Below are 20,951 nucleotides of genomic sequence, written 5' to 3'. Positions count from 1 at the left end.
CGTTATTCTGAATATTTTTCGTATTATTCATGTGTGATTAGTATGTTATTTAGGTGTTATTTATGAATAAAACATCAATAACACATTAAAAATAAAAAATGCGAAAAATATTCTCTAACATGAATAACACCTCAATAACACACCAATAACACATGAATAACACGAAAAATATTCAGAATAACGCGATAGAATATTCAGTCGGGCCAGGTCGCGCTTTATTAGTTTTATTTTTATTTTTTATGCAGGTGGGCCCCAATTTTTCACGTGTCAACTCGAGACTCTAGACGGCAATCAGCTCTATATTCGTAATAAATTTTTCCATATTTTGGCTGATAACACTCAAAATTTTAACATGACATAAGAAAAATAACATAATAATAACTTTTAAAAATAACAGTCGTACGGACACATGGGCGCTCTAAACGCATAAAAACGCTTCGCAAGCCGCTCGCAAGCCGCTCGCAAGAGATGCATTTTACGGCTGGAAGAATTGAACCCGATCGCTCTCATCTTATTCCTTTTTTTGAATTGAGGGCCAGTCAAAAACAGCTAGAGACCATCGTTCCTCTTCTTCCCTCCTCCAAATTAGGTTTTCGACAGCAAGCAGTGCTCCTCTCTCCCTCCCTCTCTCTCTTGCATTAACTGGTTCTGGTTCTGTTCTTAATCTTCGAATCCATCGCCCGTGCATCCACAATGGATATTCTTGCGCCCGTGATCAGCTCCTGCTCGCGAGAGCACCAGAAGATTTACCAGGAATGGTTCACTTTTGCGGATTCAGGTCTGTCGCTTCTTGTTCACTATATAGATCCTTTTGCTCAGATTTTTTTTTTCTATTGAAAATGATGATGCTATATGCTTTGATTTCCCCGGTTATGTCGGCAATTAGACGGAGACGGACGCATCACGGGGAATGATGCCATCAGGTTATTTGGAATGTCCAAGCTTTCGCGCGCGGAGCTCAAACAGGTTTTGCTTCTCTCCATTCCGTATGTTTTGATGTGTTTGGTTTTTTTTTTCCCTATGTTTTGCCTTTGCCTGGCGTAGTTCTTCACCTCTACAACAATGACAGCAATAATAACAACAACGATAACAAGTCTTTATCCCACTAACTGGGGTTGGCTACATGAATCCTTTTTCTCCATTGCTTCCTATTGAGTGTCATATTTTCATTTAATTCTAATAAATTAAGATCATTTTTTTTTATACAATATGCCCAAGTCTTATTAGGTCTAACTATGCCTTTATTAACATAAGTCAAATCTAAAACATCTACTCTTCTAACTAAATTATGAAATGATTTACATTTAATGTGACCAAACCGTTTAAAACGACTGTCCGTGAGCTTGTCCGCCACTGCAGCTACACCAACCCTATCACGAATATTTTCATTTCATATTTTGCCTCTATGTGTCAAGCCACTCATCCGCCTAAGCATTCACATCTCAACAATACTTAACTTTTTTTTATGCTTCACTTTTGAAGGCGAAGATTATGCGCCATAGAGCATTGTAGGTCTCACCACCATCTTATAAAATTTTCCTTTCAGTCTAAGCGGTACTTTTCTATCACACAATAGATCTGATGCATTCCTCCACTTTAACCAACCAACACGAATTCTACTAATAACATCCCCATCTATATTGCCATCACTTTGAACAATAGACCCAAAATTTCTAAAATGTTCACACCTTTTAATGATTTGATCACGCATAGTTACAACTCTGCCACTAGAGCTTCTGCTACTAAAATTACATTCCATGTATTCAATTTTTGTTCTACTCAAACGAAGGCCTTTAGATTCCAATGTAGACCTCCATAATTAAAGTTTTTTCTGAACTATTTCTCTAATTTTGTTCACAAGAAGGATATCATCTGTTATCATCTATGAAAAGCATACACTAAGGCACATCCTCCTGTAAATGTCCAATAAGAGCATCCATAACTAGTAGTTCTTTACCTCAGACTTGATTTTTTACCTCATTGGGTTTTCCTGAATCACTGATGGAAGTACATCCTGTTTTACTTAATTTTCTCCTTCTGGGCTTTTCTAGTAGGGCAATAGACGTTGCCATTGAATAATGGGTAAAGTGAAAGACAGAAAACGATGGAAATGAACAGCAATACGGAAATCGACCTATGTAAATCATAATTGAACGCTTTGAATATCTATTTTTGTTTTCTTTAGGGCAATTTGGATAAAATGTTGTTAGAAAGGTATAATCAGTACCATAAACCAAGTGTGTGAGATGATGGTTTGAGAGTTCAAAGATTCTATTGTCCTTCATTTTAATGAATAACCTTTAAATTTTTTGCAAATTTGTTTGTCTTCCATCTTTTTATGTGCTTTTACTAATGCAACTTTCAAAAGGTTTGGGCGATAGCTGATTCTAAGCGGCAGGGCTTTCTTGGTTTCAGTGAGTTTATTACTGCAATGCAGGTCCTTACTTGCACTTGTTTTGGAACCATGCAATTTTGTTTTGTTTTGTCCAGTTATTATTCCATATTTCTCATTATTCATATTCTTATTTTCATCTTTTCAGCTTATTTCATTGGCACAGGCTGGAAATGAGATTACACCTGATATGCTTAATAACACAGGTGAACTATGAAGCTCTTCTTTATTCATATCAAACAAAATCAGTGCTCGTATTCCTATGCAGGACAATTGTGCTGCATCAAATTTTCTCATTATATGCTTGTTATGATAGATTTGCGAAGCTTAAAGCCTCCAGATATGGATGGTTTGGATGTATTAATTGCTGTAAGTTTGGAGTCCAGCTTTTATGTATATTGTTCTTTTATAGGGTTTTGATACTAGTGTTGAATTGCTTGTTTCTAGAAAAACAGGCCATCACCTAAGAAAAGCAGTCCGGATTTAGATGGTATGTAACCGAGAATCCATAGCTGCAAAGTTATCATTAAGGGAACTTGATTTTCTTTACATTTATCTCTGAGTGATGCAGTTGCACCTGCAACCCAAGTATCATCATCAACTCAATGGTTCAACTCAAAATCAACAAAGAAGGTATTCCATGCAACCATCATCTCTTTGATTCATATGATTGACTATTATTCCCCCGTCAGTTTTATTTCTTTTATTATTGTATGAAGTTATGCTATTTATGCTTAAATTTTCACTTTTCAATTGGGTTTGTCAGGAGATTCTAGATTTTTTAATCCAAGAATATGTGATGAATTTTTTGCTTGGTTTTTCTTGCATGCACATTCGTTGGGAAGCAGTAGTTGTTTGATTAATGATTTATTTATTTATTAAATAGTTTTTGGTGCATTGCTATAGATATAGGTTAAAACTTGGTTCTTCATGTAATCAAAAACCTGTAGAGAATAATATTCCACCTGAATGGCTTCCAAAACATCTTAAAGTAGATATTTGTCACAAGAAATCATTATGGTATTAGCAGAAGTAGGTGACATTTTAACTGCCAGGCTTTGATTTAGTGAGCTAGGATTTAGATGGAGTTTGGCTCAGACTATGTTGTTGGTAGGAGTTCTCTTTCTCATTTACAAGGGAAAATGGCATCTAATCACGATGTTCTATTATATATGGATGTTTCAAAGTTTTTAATGATAATTGCCAACTAATGATATACTTGATTAGAGATGTGTATTTGAACTTGGAGGAATTTCTACTAATGGCAATGATGCTATTCAATTTTGGAATGTACTACTGATTTTAAAGTGCTTGTTTTTTTATTTTTTGGATTCATTGTATCAATTTAAAATAATGCTCAGTGTAATTTTCAATTATTCTTTGCATATCTATTCTCTGTATCACTTAATTTCAGCAGATCTCTGATCATCACTACTACATATTTTTGTAGTATAAACTTATGGTTAAATTGCAGTTTTGTTCTTTTTTTTTTGGGCCAATATCACACTTCAGTCCATGATTTTGATCCAAGGAAGTCTTTTTTTAGAATCAAACTATCAATTCAAATCAACTTTTTTTTTTCTCTTAAGGTTCTCTTAGGGCTTGTAATGTGACCATGTGATGTGGGGGTTTTTGCCAAAATAAAGAACTGGGATGCCATTTTTTTTATGCTGTGGAACATGCTATAAACTCCTACAAAATTTATTTATGCCCTGATGCATACTAGTTTGTAGTGTATAGCTTATATGCACATAAACCAACATCCAAACCATTTACATGCATTCATTATAGCCCTATTTAGGTATTTGAGGTTAATTTAATGACTTTTATCCTTTTTCATGCATTCCTATTGTGCATTACATTTGGGGTTTACACTCTTTTATTTATTTAAATATTTTTTGGTGACCTTTGTAAGTGGCGTTAACTCTTATGTTTAGCCAAAATTTCTTGTACAAAGATAAGGACTAAAGTGGTACCCTTATATAGCCTCTATTACAAATAGCACATCATTTATGTTATCCTTGCTGATTCCTTCTGGCAGTCTCATCCGCTAAGTTTTGCCACCCTTCTGGCACATTGTTTATCAGTCACTGCCTTCGTGATGGCTAGTATTCCTATTCTGCTTGCCTCTATTAATGCATGAAAAGAATCATGTTTAGGGAGGATCAATATAAAAGAGCTTAAATAGCATCCACTAGGATTTTAGTGTGAAAGAACTCAAATAGTTCCTAGAACTTCATTATTACTTGGTTGCGTTTGTTTGCAGATTGTTTTTGAGATAGCATCAGAGTTGTTAATATCCTTGCCATTTACCCTAGTGTTGTAGTCTCCAAATCTTCATAGCCCAGGTAAAACTTTCTTTCTTTTCCTTCTCCTCTTCTGATCTTACCTGACAGCACTTTGGTTCTACTATTATCAACTCACTACTGTCTGAGCCATAATAGTTTAAGTGTTCGCTTTCTCTCATAAGGTCAGTTGTGGAAAGAGTTTCGTAGCCATTACACGTGGATTGCTGGCTGAGTACACTTTTGAAAGAGGTGATGGGATATTATATTGGGAAATTTGGTAGTTTGTAGAATGGTGTGTAATTGATTTCGATTATTTAGTTTGATTTGAAAAAAATAAGAATCATTTTTGAGGGTTTTAAGAAGTACTGAACTAAATTAATTATTGATCAAGATCAAACTAAAATGCAATTTTCTCTAAATTTCTAGTAATACCTGCATACTTTTACTTCTGAGATTGCTTCATAACTTGAAGTGTGTGAGCATTCTGTTGACTGTATGTAGGCTTTCTGTTATTTATAGTTGGTTTTGGCTGTTTATTTCTTTTGAGATCATTTTTTGGCTATGAGTTTGCAGATTCCGTTAAGCTCGGTCACTTCCATTATTGATGGTTTGAAGAGATTGTATATTGAAAAATTAAAGCCACTGGAAGTTACCTATCACTTCAATGAATTTGTTTCTCCTTCACTGGTATGTTGTGGTTGTTCTATCTTAATTCCTTAGCAAAGAACATGCCAACTTTAGTCAGTGCCAGCTTATTGCTAAATTAAACTGACGTTGAAATGACATTTTTATCAACTCTTGTCTTGTTCATGTTTTGTGCTTATGCAACATTAATATAGTGCTTTCTGGCTCCTTACTGTTAATCTGTAGACAAACAGCGACTTTGATGCCAAGCCCATGGTTATGCTCTTGGGTCAATATTCAACTGGGAAAACCACATTTATTAAGCATCTACTGGGAACTACTTATCCAGGTTTGTTCAAATGCAAAATCACAGTTCCTAGCTTGATTTTTTGTTTTTGCCTTGCCTTCGATTTTCCAACTTCATATCTCTCCTTGGGTGCAGGTGCTCACATTGGACCTGAGCCTACAACTGATAGATTTGTTGTCGTTATGGTAATATCAAAAGTTCTTAAAGTTAAATAGCATTTCATATTGTGTAATTCACTCCCTAGGACAGGACCTGCATGATAATCAATATTATTGCAGCTGGTTTAAAAAATATAAAAGCTTTACAGCCTGCTGGTAAATGGGTTTTATGAACACTTGATTGTCTTTTGGCAACCTTGCAAAATGGTCTAGTATATTACTATTGAATTCTAATTTGTCCGTGTATTTTGTCGGATCTTACTAACATAGAGAAAATGGTAGACGTGAAAAGATCAAAGACAGAGGAAGTAAAATCCACCAAGTATCTCCGAGCTAGAAAATTTAACATAAAGTTGACTCTCCAAAGAATGAAGAAGGGTAAAAAAAACCGTAAGTTAGAGAAGCAAAAAGAGAGATGAAAAGGAGGTTCTTAAAGGAAAAAGAGACTTCCCCGAGAAAGCTCTTATGGGCCCAAAAAGAGAGTTATCGGATAGAAACCTACCCCTTTTATTAGTTCTTCTCAAGATTTTGTATTTATAAGTGTCTAGGGTTTCGAGGGTTGTTTATGGCAAGTAGTTGTTTGTGTTAGTAGTTGGTAGGGGGAAATGTACTTGACAGCCTGTACTCACCAAGTCGTACTCATCAACTCATACTCAATATCTCATAATCTTCGATTCGTACTAGACAATTCGTATTTGACAGCTAGTACTTGACAATTGGTACTCAATAATTTGAACTTGACAGCTCGACAAGGCAACACAACAGCTCGACAGGGTAACTCGGTAGGTCGCCTTAAGGTACACATTTAGTTTTGTTTTGATTCTTTTATATCTTGGAAGACAACTGGTAAAAAATAATAGAATGATAAAAAAAATTTATTTATTGCTTAGTAGTAAGGGTACTACCCAGCTTGTTTTTATAAGCAAGTTCAAAACTTTGTCATCGGCCTAACTATTTGGTTGGTCTGGACAAGAGTAGTTAGAGAAAGTTTTATTGACAATATATCCCTACATCAAAAAGGGTGTTCTGTTGTATATAGCCGCCATGATGTTGTGCTTTCATGGAGGAATTATTTCATGACAAGTTATTTCTGTGATATTTTTTTGTTGAAGACGGTGCGATTGTCAATTGTTTCATTTTCTTCGAGTAAAACATGAGAGGTGGCTTTTGCTAAGTGTTGATTGAGCTTCACTTAATAGTTCGGTTCTGATTTTTTTTAGCTCACATTGGGGGAGTAGTCTTACAACTTATCAGCTCAAACTTATATCGAGATTTCACATGGTGGATTATTTGGTTGACCTACTGGTGAATTCGCCTTATAGTGTGGTTTCTTGAATTTTTCTTACTGAACTCAATTTTTCTATAAGAAGTTTCGTCCACTTTGTACGACTAGTTGACTATTTTATTGTAATATTACTCATTTATAAAAGAATTCAAATGTTCTCATTAAGTTCGAACTATCTTTTGCTCGGAGGCTGTATTAGCTTTTCTTTATTGTGTAGTTGTAATTTTCAACTTTATTTTGGGCGAGATCTCATGATCTTTATTTCTCAGATTAACTGATCGAAGCTGTTCATAGCATTCGACTAGTATGATGATTAGGGTCTAAATGTTAAATGATTTTTCTTTTACTCTTATAAAACTTGCCTATGAGGGCCGAGCTTTATGAGTATTATTGTCAAGCTCATTTTATAGGGCAAGTCTTGCCCCATTACTTATTATATATATGTACAAATGAGTTTATATAATAATTTGGTTACATAGAGTTAATTAAATAAAAAGAAAAGTGGTTTAGATAGGTTCTTACTTTCTATTCCTACGAATGTTAGTGTGAGATAGGCCATTTGATTTGCTCCTCTTTTAACATGATAAGATTTACTCGGGTTAGATCTTTATTTTCTCTCTGAAGATCACACTTAATTTCAAATTCAAGGCATTTTTTTACACTCACTACACATTTTACGATGTTGAATCATGATTTATATGTTGATTATGCATGAAGGGAAAGAGAGGCTGAAAAGAATTGAAGACAGTGGAAGTAAAATTTTCCAAATATCTCAGAGTTAAAGAATATAACCTAATAATGAAGGTTCAAAAAAATTAAGCTAGAGGAAATCTAGAAAAGAGATGCTACAGGGAAATAGAAACTTACCCTTTTTAGCTCTCTCCAGGTTACTATTTATAGGAGTGATTGGGTCTCGAGCGTTGGGTTGTGTTAAGTAGCCGTTTGTGTCAGCAGTTGGTACACAACAAATACACTTGACAGCTCATACGTCAACTCTTACTCAGCAACTGGTGTTCGGTAGCTCTCACTTTTCAACTTTGATAACTCATACTCAACAATATCTACTCAATAGCTTGTACTTGATAATTAGTATTGGACATCTTGGCAAAGCAACCTGACTTCTTGACATGTCATCTTAGGGGTATACGAACACAATCAAGATAACCATATAAATGTATTTTTTAGTGTGAAGAAAGAAATTGTTTTTTTTTAAGCTTTTTAACCGATTGGAGGATTTTTAATTATGTTCAAAACCTGTGGAACTTTGTATTATTTGTGCTACTTAACATTCAAGCGTTGTAATCTAGAAGATCAGATAATGCATTGATATGCTTTTTAATATTTTTTTACTATTTGGCTTTTTTGTTGATTTCCATATGTCGTTCTAGATGATAACTTCTCAGCTTTACAATCATTTATTCTTAACTTGGAATGGAAATTTCCCAGTAGATTTAAAGGTTCAGATTAGTGGCATGCACATTTGTTTGAAATTCTCCTGGGCTCTACGTTGTTTTTTTCTTTTTAAATCTTTACGCCAAAGTTATTTTTTATTCTTGGTTTTATCGAATTTGTCATAACCAAGCCCATGAGCAAGTTTAGTTTCTACCTTAATTTCTTTTAACCGCTTCAAGTTTGCACAATGGATTTAATTGGGGCCTCCTGCATGCAGATTTAATTTAATAGGCTTTAAGATACACAAGTCGTGACGTTATTATCAGCTTTTTTATTGAATTTTGATTTGCAAATGAGTATAAACTTTTTCTTCCATATTGCTTTTTTGAAACAATTAGAATTTATAAAAGTGAATTGGATTTATGCTCAAGTCGTTTATTTTTCTGTTGGAAATGCAAATAATTAAGGGAATATTGTGTTCTAGCTATCCTAGGCGTTTACTTTATAAGCCCCACGATTTGACACAACCAAGCATGATGTCAGAGAAAAAATCAAACTTGACATCATGTAAATTGGATCAAGAAGTATCGATTGTGGTAAAAACCAAATTTGTCCTTGTAATGGAAAGTATTGATTGTACTCTCTCTTATTTCTCAATTAAAAACATATGTTACATATATACAATATCTCTAATATAGAAAAGATCCTGTAATTAGATTTTCTTTAATTAGATTACCTAAGCTTCCTTATATACAAGCTTTAGATATATATTTTCTATAAAACTCCCCTTCAAGTTGGACTAGATATTTATCATGCCCAACTTGTTACAAATATAAGTGACCTTTTAAGGGCCTTTGTGAAGATGTCTTCTAGTTATTCAGTCTTTATATGAGCTGTAGGAATCAAACTTTGTTGAATATTTTCAGGAACAAAATGACAGTCTTTCTCATTGTGCTTGGCTCATTCATGGAAGAAAAGGTTTGAGGCAATTTGAATTGCAACCAAGTTATCACACCACAAATTTGCTGGAACTGTATTTTAAAATATTTTTTGGTCAAGAATTGAGAGATCACATCAATTCACTCGAAGCTTTTGTTATTGCTAATACTCAGATTTTTGAACTGGATCGTGTCACCACATTCTGTTCCTTACTGTTTCCTGAGATCGAATTGCCACCAACAAAAGCACAATATTTAATAATGGATCTTTGATCAATCTTAGAACTCACCTAACTTGCATCAGAGAAATAATTATTATTTCTTTGCTTGTGGTTCCAATATAGAATTCTTTGTCTAGTAGTTTCTTTGAGGTAACATAGTATCTGTTCTGAAGCTAAACAAGAATGAACTGTAGGGAAGGCATGAACTGACTTATAGTGCTAACTAAATAAGTAATTTCAGGGCGAGTCACTATGAGGTTGTTTAATTTTCTCAATAACTTCATGTATCGTTCAGGATCATTAACAGACTTCATCCTTGGTGAGTTGTTGACTAGAAAGCATTGATGTGTTGCATGGTTTGACTCCTAATTTTCTATTTTCTCTAAGAAATCGCTAAAAAATCCAAAATATACTTCCTTTGAGATAGAAAGATACCCTTCTTGCTCCTTGATAACCCCTCAAAAAATATTTCAAGGTACCCAAATCTTTAGTGTTGAACTGATTTCAGACAAATGATTTCACTAATAAGATTCTCTGCATACTGTTTATAGTAATCAAAATGTCATCAACATATACCACTAATAGATTGATCCTAATATAGATTGCTTATAGAATATATGGTGATTAATTTGACTTTTTTTTGCATCCTAAACTCTTCTATTGTTTGGCTGAATTTTCCAAATGATGTTCTGGGGCTCGGCTTCAATCCATATAATAACTTCTAAAGACGACATACTTTTCTAGATTCTCCATGAGCAACAAACCCAAGAGGTTGCTTCATGTAAACTTCTTCCAATAGATAAACATGTAGAAAGACATTCTTCACATCAAGTTGGTGCAATGCCAATTATTCATTGTGGCTAAGGACAAACATAGTCAAACTAAAGTCAAATTTGCTATCGGAGAGAACGTGTCCAAGTAGTCAATCTCGTAAATTTAAGCATTGCCCTTAGCAACCAACCGAGCTACGAATCCATCAGAATAAAATGTAACTGCAAAGACTCATTTACATCCAACAACCTTCTTGCTAGAAGATAATTCAACTAGTTCCCAAGTTTCATTTTCAGTTTAGACATTCATTTCATCAAGCATCGTTGTTTGCCGCCCATAATGGGATAGAGCTTGTTGAACAAATTTCAGGATCTAAACAAAGTCAAGAGAAGCAATAAAAGAGTAAGTAGAAGATAATTTGTTTCATTTAACACACGATGAAATGGGCTAGGCACATTGATGCTTACCTCTTCGAAAGGAATATGAAAATGAAGGTCACGAGAACGATCTACTTAAGAAGACGATACCTGTGCCATACTAGGATTAGGAGGACGAGGTCTTCTTGAGTAAACATTAGTTGTAGGTGGCTTAGGCTACGACGTTAGTGGTAAAAGTGGAGCTAAACTGATGATGTGATATATTAACAGCTCATTATAATTTTGTGAGAATTTAGGCAATAATAAGTCATTGAAGAATGAGGTTTGTTCATAAAATATTATTTAGCATAAGTTATGTACTTATTTAAGAGGGGAAAAACATCAATACTACAAATGAGTGTATCATAGGAAGACATGCTTTAATGACTTAGAGTGCAATTTAAAAGGCTGTGGATGAGTATCGCGAACAAAATAAATACACCCAAATATACATGGTTTAATGGAAAAGAGAGTTGTTTGAAAATAAAACTCGATAGAGTATTTGGTTTTGTAAAATAGTAGAAGGTATCCGATTGATTAAAAATTATGTAGTAGAAACTGCAACAACTCAAAACTGTTTGGGTACATTAATTTGAAATAAAAAGCTCTTACTATATCAAGAAAATTTTTATTTTTCCATTCAACTACTCCATTTGGGATGAAGTATCAACTCAAAATGACCGGTGAAGCATCTACTTTTGTGTCATGTATATATGAGAAGGTGTAGAGAAGTATTCTTTGTCATTGTCATTTCTCATAATTTTAACAGAAACATTGAATTGAGTTTTAATTTCAGTCTAAAAAGATTGAAAATGTGACAGTAATTCGATACGAGATTTCATAAAGTAAAACCAAGTTATACAAGAAAAAATATTCATAAAAGTGATAAAATATCAAAATCCATTAGATAAAATAGAATAAGGTCTCCATACATCAGAATTAACCAACTCAAAATCATGACTAACACATTATTAAATCTGGGAACAAAAGACAAATAATAGTGTTTAACAAAATTGCATGACTTACAATCTAAAGATGATACTTACTGAAATTAAGGGTATAACTTTTTTTAGCATTGATAGTAATGGATACCCTAATCAGCAATGGTCTCCAATGGAGATAAGGTGCTGGAAGAGGCTATAGGTTGGGATAATTCATTATTTAAACTGTATAGCCCTCTTTGTTTTCATCTTTTATGAATAATTTTTTTCATCATGCAATCCTGAAAGAGACTATTCAATGAAGAGTAAGATACGCTAATTAAAAGCATGTGTAATTTTACTAACAGAGACAAGATGACAATAGAATTGACTTAAACTAAGGGCATACGTTAAATGTAATGTAGGTGTAACATTAATCGTACCATAACCAATTAGAGGTAGATCCATCTGCAATGATGACGAAAAAAGATATTTATGAAAGGTGGAAAAGGGTTTTGGATTTCCTATTATGTGATCTGTAGCAACAAAATCAATGATTCATTATATAGAGAGGAAAGATGATAAGTATCATTGTTACCTGACTCAGTAAGGGCAGTAATAGTGGGAGTTTCCTTATATACTTCTTGAAATTAGATCAATTTAGCATATTCATTTGTAGAAATCGAGATAGTGATTTTGAGAGGCCTCTTTAATAGTGATCATGTGAGCTGACTGTAATGTAGAACCCTCCTGTTTCTTTTTAATCAATTTCTGATATGTTCTATTCGTTTGACTAGGTTCATGACAGTAGTAGCAATCTACCCTTTGAGCGTTGATTTTTAAAATTCAATTCTACTTCCATAATTGCCCTCAGACTGAGGTTTACTGATGTCTGTATTTTTCCAGCTAGCAAGAATACTAGGTTGTTGTACGGATGAAGTTTGGGAACTCAAAATATTACACCACACTCTAGTATAGGCTTTCCTCTGAAAAATAACTCTTAAGGTTAAATAGGATCTTTGATTTGATACCTTTATACTAAGAGTTGAGCCCAACTAGAAAACTCATAATAGTCATTTCTTCTCTTTGAGCTTGTTGAATTCGAACATCAGTATTGAAGGGCAGTAGTATATCAAAATTTTTCATAAACACGTTTAAAGTGCATGTTATAGGTGTGAAGTGATTGATCCTGTTGTTCAGTTGATAAAACTATTTGCATACATAATATTTTCTCTCTCAAAAAACACAAATGCCAAGTCCTCCATAACATCTTTAACACAATTATAATGAGTAATATGACCATATAATTATGTTAGATAGAGTTTAGTATTGATATCAAAACTGGGCATCAAGGCTTATCAACTCAAAGTAATTCAGACCAATCTCAGGAGAAGGATTATCAATGAGGTGACTCTCTTGGGACTACTTCTCAAGTAGAGTCTCATAGTTTTATTTCAGTGAAAATAATTGATGTTATTTAATTTTTCATTTGTAATATTAGCCATTGTCGAAACCAAACCTATCACATGTTTTTTTTTTTAAATAGCCAATGTTATCACCAATGATGGCCTCCTCAATGCATTAGTACGGACGAGCTGAAGGTCGAGGCGAACTCTAAATACGAGCAGTATCGTGTTGTAGGAGACAAATGACTCGACGAATAATTCATCGATTGTCGAAGACAAGATGAAGAAAAAGCAAACAAACCTTTGAGCGATGCCTTAATCCCATCGTAGGATGAGGAAGCTTCAAATAGTGCAGGCGAAGCCACAAGATGTATACGAAACCGAACGACGCAGACAGAACACTGGAAGTGTAAGCTTTGAACAGTGCAGGCGAAGCATCATGACGCAGACAGAGCCGGATGACAGACGAAGTGGTTGAAGCAGACAAAGACGGACTAAACCGTGCACAGAATGATGAATGACATAGTTAAGGTCGCATTCGCGTGCGGAGAACAAAGCTCAACTTAGGACAATGGGCCGTGTGTGGCTTTGATACGACGTAAATGGAATAAATTATTTCTCTTATTTCTCAATTGAAAACATATGTTACATATTTATATACAATCTCATCTCTATAAATTAGGAATATCCCTGATGTAGAAAAGATCCCGTGATCAGATCTCCTTTAATTAGATTACATGTGTGTGGCTTTGATACGACGTAAATGGAATAAATTCTTTCTCTTATTTCTCAATTGAAAACATATGTTACATATTTATATACAATCTCATCTCTATAAATTAGGAATATCCCTGATGTAGAAAAGATCCCGTGATCAGATCTCCTTTAATTAGATTACATAATATACAAGCTTTAGATTTATTACTTTACATAACAATCTTAAAGGATGGATTCCTATATTAAAAGTAAGCATCAAACTTTGATTAATTCTTCAGCGTCAAGATGAGATATGAACTAGAGATCAAATTACAACGATTCAAGCTTACATATTGAAGTTCAAATTCATTATTTGTATCAAAATTTGTTAGTGCTATCAGAGATCTATAAGGCAAAACACTTTGTCTGACATTTAAATAAATGTTTGGAGATCCACAAGGTTGATCAATTTACAACAAGCACAATCCACAACAAAAATGTTTCATTTTAGACGCACACCATATTTGTTAGGGGTTATTTGTTGACATGAATATAAGCTCCATAATTTGACACAACAAAGAATGATGTTGAAGAAAAAATTCAAACAGGACGCTATGTAAAGTAGATTCAAGAGTGCTATTTGAGGTCAAATTCATTCGAAATGGTGTTTGTCCATTGAATAAACTTCAATGATGCATCTAGAAGTCAAAATTATCTAGAGAAGTTCAAAGCGACAAAGGCAATGAACAATGCACATGATGACGTGCAGATTGAGTCGAAATAGCTTCGACTATTGTTGAAGTTAATCAAATGATGTTCTTTTATAAAGCGGACCACATTGATGCTTATTGATCACTTACAATATTTTAGATAAACACCTATATTGTTGAGGTCCCAACACAAATGTGAAATGCAAATTCAACGTAAGCATGAGATCGATAAAACGAAGGTCGAGATTAACAAATTATCAATTGAGGTCAAAAAAAGGTGTATATATATATAATGGTAAAAATAATTAATTTAATAGTTAATTATGTTAAATCAAAATTAAATACAATGTCTAAAACACCTTCACGAAATGTTGGAAAGATTTGATTGGGGTTATTTTTGGAAACACCTTTCTTAGTTTTATTCCCTTTCTATTTTATGTTTCTTTTTTGTATTTCAAAATTATTTCCTTTCCTAATTTAGACTTAGATATATTTGGTGTTTGTAAATTAAGAGAGATTGGTTTCTTTATATATATATATGTACCCTACATGTCAATAATAAAAATTAAGCAAATTTTCCTTCCCCAACCTATTTTCAACTCCACTAAAAAATTTAACATTAGAGTTATATATTAGCAAGAAGTTTAGGATACCAAATAAAAAATTCGTTTGGCCACAAAAATTAGAAACCTTTCCTACAGTAGTAGGATAAGCTTCCAAAATAGAGGAACCAAGGATGAAGTCAATGACCAACACGGACTAACAAAAAAAAATCACTTATAAATACTCATGAGGAGATAACTTTTTTAAGCACGTGCATGCAAAATTCCTACAAAAAACTCGAAAAAAAAGGGTTCAAAAATTTAAATATAAGTATAAAATTTCATTTTATTAATCATTGTAACAAAAATATTTTGCGTTTCTAACATCAAGTGGTGCCTATGACAAGGTTAAAAAATTGCCGAACTAGTTTTTTAAAGGATGGCATGGTATTTGCTTCTACTTAGAGGGTGGAGACCTAAAAGCCATACTCGTTCTTATCGGATTTTCATTATGTAAACACAATATTGATTTGTTTTAAGTTGTCAATTTTCTAAAGAATAAAGTTATTATCTATGCTCACATATAATATCTAAAAAAATAGCAATATGTAAATAATTAACAATTTCATTACCTTTTTTTCAAAAAAAAGGTTGTTGAATCAAATTAAGTTGGAAAGGCGTAATGAAAATTTTGTTTGATATATGGTCAATGTTTGTATTCAAATTTTTGTTCTTGATGTATATGTTGGCGTGAAAGATGTTGGGCAGATTTAATTGTTCAGATTTAATAGTTTCAACTTTTAGTAATATATTTGTCCACCTTTATAGATTCAACTTTTTTCACTCATTTATTTGCATTATAATGCATTAGGGAATCTTTCATATTTCCTACTCTAGCAGATTTATCTCCATCTTCAAATTCTCTTTGTTGTTTAGGCTGGGCCTGATGAGAGAAGTATTCCTGGAAATACTATAGCTGTTCAAGCAGACATGCCTTTCAGTGGTCTCACAACATATGGAACTGCATTTTTATCAAAATTTCAGTGCTCACAAATGCCACATCCTGTAAGGTTTTGCTTTATTTCAAATAATTTTAACCAGTGTTATCATTACTTATCATGGTTTTCATAACTGTTTAAGCTCCTAGAGCAAATCACCTTTGTGGATACTCCTGGTGTTCTTTCTGGAGAGAAACAGCGTACCCAAAGAAGCTATGATTTCACAGGTGTTACCTCTTGGTTTGCAGCAAAATGTGATCTTATTCTTCTTCTGTTTGATCCTCACAAACTTGATATTAGTGACGAGTTCAAGCGTGTTATAAGTTCTTTACGTGGCCATGATGATAAAATACGTGTTGTACTTAACAAGGCAGATCAAATTGACACCCAACAGGTTTTTTTTTTCCCCTATTGTATCTTTTGAAGCATACATCAAATAAGCTGTCATGCTTGTTTTGCCATCAATTTTCTTTTTTCTTTATTTGTCTGCATTTCTTTTTTCGCTCAAACAATTATTTTTGTTCCTCCCTGCAGCTTATGAGAGTTTATGGAGCATTAATGTGGTCACTTGGCAAAGTCTTGAATACACCTGAAGTTATGCGTGTTTATATAGGGTATGCATAGACTATTTTCATTTAGTGTATTGTCCGATTGCATTTATGATGATAAATGATGTTAGCTCTTACCGAAATGAGCACTCAAGTGTCTTTTTTCATAGTTGCTTTCAAAACCTCAGGATTGAGATAATAAAATTTGTGATGCTTAATCATCTTAACATTTTGATGCTATATGGATACTTTAAACCATTTATGTTTTTAAATGGCGCGTTGACAAGATTAATCCCAATTTCAATGATTATAAATGATAGCTTAATCATCAAGTGCTCTGTGGATTGCTTTAACCGACGCAAGTCAGTCACAAAAATGCGCATGACACTTGTTCAACATGTGCCATACATGCCTACATGCGTCCACGTAAAAATTTAAACAAATTTTCAGGCACGTGTAAAAAATTTTATTTAATTTATAAATAGTAACAAAATGTATAATAAAATATTAGATTTTGATGATTTTTATTGCATCAAATAACTTATGTTTATTTTTAATATGTAATATTCTAATAAATTATTGATGATCATATTTTTATGTATTCGTTAAATTTGATTACTTGTTTTTTTTATTGTATTAGTTAATATTTCTCATAGTTTTTTTTACCTTTTTTTTGTCTTTTATCTTGATTTATGAATAATATGATAATCATTTATATTTTTTCATTCTTAAATTTTTTTCATCCTTTATAATATTAGAACTTTTATTTATTTATTTCATATTTATTTAATTTATGTGATTAGTATATATTTTTCCAAAAATTTATATATATATATATATAAACCAAGATACTCTATTGAAGCATAATTAACTTCAAAATCCTTATCAATGAACTTTTTCAGGTCATTCAATGATAAACCAGTGAATGAAGCAGCTGTTGGTCCAATTGGGAAAGACCTCTTTGAAAGAGAACAGGATGATCTTCTTTCTGATTTAAAAGATGTTCCCAAGAAAGCTTGTGACCGCAAGGTATTTCGGCTACGCTCTTCTCTTATCCTTGCACTTACATCTCCTTCGAACCCTATTTCAATTTTATAACTTCCTCTTCAGATCAATGAATTTGTAAAGCGTGCAAGGGCAGCAAAGATTCATGCTTACATAATCAGCCACCTCAAAAAGGAGATGCCTTCAATGATGGGCAAGGCTAAAACTCAACAAAGACTTTGTGACAACCTGGAGGATGAGTTCATGAAGGTATTGTTTTTAAGAGCTCCAATGCATTGTTTTGAACAGCTAATTTTTCCCTAGTGTCTTGTATCCCTATTGGCAATTTCTCAGGATCTTAGTTCTTGTCGTTGCAGGTTCAAAGGGAGCACCATCTTCCGGCAGGAGATTTCCCAAGTGTCGAGCATTACAGGGGGATGCTCGGTGGCTATAACATCGACAAGTTTGAAAGGCTAAAGTCTAAGATGATTCAAGCTGTCGATGATATGCTAGGATATGACATCCCAGAACTTCTGAAGAATTTCAGAAACCCATATGAGTAATCTGTATGCAACTTTGATCTGACATGCCTGTATTCTGTTCTCTTCTATGTGGCTGTCTAATTTTGGCCACCTCTATATTTGTTTTTGGCATTCTTTGGTAGAAGGGTAACAATGGGACTGTGAAGGAGGAGGGCTGTTGTATATGTCCAATATTGTTGGTATTACTTCAACATTTTTTGTAGCTGTCTTAAAAATTGTTAAGAGTTATTTGGAGAGCTGAATAAGTCTTAAAAGTATGTACTATAGGTTATGTTTTTTGATCAAGTGAATCATGGGTCCGGAAGTTCGCTTTTTGATCCTGAGGTCAAAAGTATTATTTTGTTCTTAAGATTGAACTTAAAAATTTGTTAGTTAACTAGTGTTGACCGACCAAAAACCTTTTAATATGATCTTGGCTGACTATAAGTTCCCTTTGTTTTAATAGCCCTGGAAAAAGCAACAAATTTTATGTAACGCAGAAGTCGTTGCGAGTAGGGGATGCTTCGTTGTCCAGCTTCCAAGTAAGTTTCTAAGATATTCGTGTAACTTACATTTTGTTATTACATTTTGTACAAACTAACTGCCGAGTTACCATGAATATTTGATGTTTGGCATTGATTTATGGTATGATTTAGACAATGGCTGATGGAGAACATTAGACTTTTAATGATAATAGGCAGTATATTTAGTTGTTTTCTTTATAGGATGGGGGGCTGAGCATCAATTATTGGAATCTGGTATGCATCTGGTGAAAAAACATGTTACAGGTGTAAGGTTAGTTGGGTTGTTCACTTAATAGAAGGATTGATTGAATGGCTGAAAAGCTGGTTTTGGATATCAACAGTTAATAAACATCAAATTGTTGGTATGCATTAAACAATCAAGAAGATAAGAGTCGAACGTTAAATTTCTGTTCGTATATGTTGTGAGAAAATTGAATAGGACTGTCCATAATCAAATGATAGCGGATGGTTGACTTGTCGGCTCGGACATGTTCCTAATAGCAAGTGAAATCGAGCGAAAAAAAGGCAATAGTCAACAATGATTGAGGAATGTTTGTAAGTAGGTTGTTCTATGCATCATATGATAAATGAGGAACACCAAAGTTTGAAGTAGTAATGAGTGATCTATTTGATCTTTGTCTTGATATAATGAGATGTTAAGCAATAAGCAAGAAGGATATTTACCCACTTTACAAAGTACTTTGCAAATATAAAAGTAGATATGGAGAAAATTTTGCCCATCCTATCCATTTTTCATGGACCTTGTCACAGAAAGTGAGTGGGTTTTTGGCCTATATGACTAGTCTTATTCATAAATTGCTTTCATTATGCATTATAATTTGCAGTGCATTTTTAAACATAAATTGAATTCTAATATTGTGACAACTTTTAACATTTTTTGCCTATCAAATAATCTCAACATCAAAATTCTTATGATATTTGTTTCTTTCATTTAACAGTCATATATTATTATTTTCCAAGAGTGATGATTGAGAGCAAAAAGGGAATGGGGCATAAATTCTTCTTATTAAATAAAAAAAGAGCCACCCTACCCTAAAGAAAGTTATGTACTCATTATATCTATAAAATCAATGCTATATAAGTAAGAAGAATTCAAATATTCAAAATAATTTGAATTATATGTGGTCAACTTGGAAGGTTTGGAGAAGTTTTAATTTGGTGAGGCTCACCCTAATAAGGGACATAAACATAGTATATAATCATTTTATGAGAATCAATTTCACAAAAATAAGAAGATAAATACAATAGAAAATATTTATTTAAGAATTCAATATCTTTAGTTCATCAAGTATGAAGGCTTCTTTATTGGTATATATATAAGAGAGGTTTTTTTGGGTTGCAATAACATTCATGCATATGACAAGCATTTTTTAACTCCGACTCCTTGAGCTTTGATGTCTCTTCAGGACTTCAATCGTTTCATAAAATTTAAGTTTATTTGATAACTCAAAATTCATGTTATTTTGGATCAAACCATATACAATAGTCAACAAAATTCAATAAATGGTTGTGCAACTATACCAAATATTGGAATATTTATAAATTATAACACCACAAAATTATTTACAAGGTTATTTGTTAACTATCAATTCATTTAAGAAAATCTTGGTGTTAACCCCTCGTATCAAAAATAAAAACATAGGCTATCAACACACAACATTCAATGCATTTACACCACAACTTTTAAATTGACAACAATGACATCCCAAAAGTTTAAAAAAAATAAACAAACTAAAATCTAAATAAGGAAATAAAATTTAACAAATTCTAAGAAAATAATAACACACTTAATTCTTGAAACCATCAACAACATGGAAAAATTATAGCATCAGAAGTCCTAATGTAGTTTTGCATCAAGATTTTAATCAGGATCTGTCACGTATGCAAACAACTATGGGAGTTTGATGCAGGAGTGAATTTATGGAACCCAGTGTTAGAGCAAAGGATTTGAGAATTAAATGATAGTTGAAAATGCCCATGTGATTAGGATAGCGTTCCTCGGCTTGCGGCCTCAGTTCTTCGCACAAAACCTCTCCAAATGAAGCCAAAAAATAAGCCGAAAAAGAAAACCCCCGACCACTGCTGAAACTCCATCTCCTTCCAGCGAGAAGCAATGGCGAGCACGCTCATGGCTTCCTCCTCCACCACTCCTCATTTCATTCTTCGCGGCCCCCAATTCTCACCCCGCGCACTGTCCAAAACGTTCTACCTCAAAATAAGCGGCGACCAGAACCCTTTTCTCCTCAAACGCCTGACCACCTTACTAAAACCGCCGGCGACTGCGGCCGC

At 33.4% G+C, this 20,951-nt stretch overlaps 1 protein-coding gene across 1 annotated transcript; it reads left to right on the top strand.

Moving 5' to 3' along the window:
• Window positions 1-476: 476 nt before the first annotated feature.
• On the top strand, window positions 477-18,471 carry LOC110039380 (EH domain-containing protein 1-like). The gene is made up of 16 exons (XM_020744418.1): window positions 477-778; window positions 887-966; window positions 2,369-2,437; window positions 2,541-2,598; window positions 2,709-2,761; window positions 2,840-2,882; window positions 2,964-3,025; window positions 5,254-5,367; window positions 5,551-5,653; window positions 5,747-5,796; window positions 16,003-16,131; window positions 16,207-16,458; window positions 16,599-16,678; window positions 17,515-17,641; window positions 17,723-17,866; window positions 17,974-18,471. Exons 1-16 carry the CDS (start codon window positions 694-696, stop codon window positions 18,157-18,159), a joined length of 1,635 nt encoding a protein of 544 aa, XP_020600077.1. The 5' UTR covers window positions 477-693; the 3' UTR covers window positions 18,160-18,471.
• Window positions 18,472-20,951: the final 2,480 nt, after the last annotated feature.

The sequence above is a fragment of the Phalaenopsis equestris genome, unplaced genomic scaffold (genome assembly GCF_001263595.1).
Source record: "Phalaenopsis equestris unplaced genomic scaffold, ASM126359v1 Scaffold000002, whole genome shotgun sequence".
Lineage (NCBI taxonomy): Eukaryota > Viridiplantae > Streptophyta > Magnoliopsida > Asparagales > Orchidaceae > Phalaenopsis > Phalaenopsis equestris.
The sequence above is the reverse complement of the archived record's forward strand: the minus strand, read 5'-3'. Positions and strand labels throughout refer to the sequence as shown.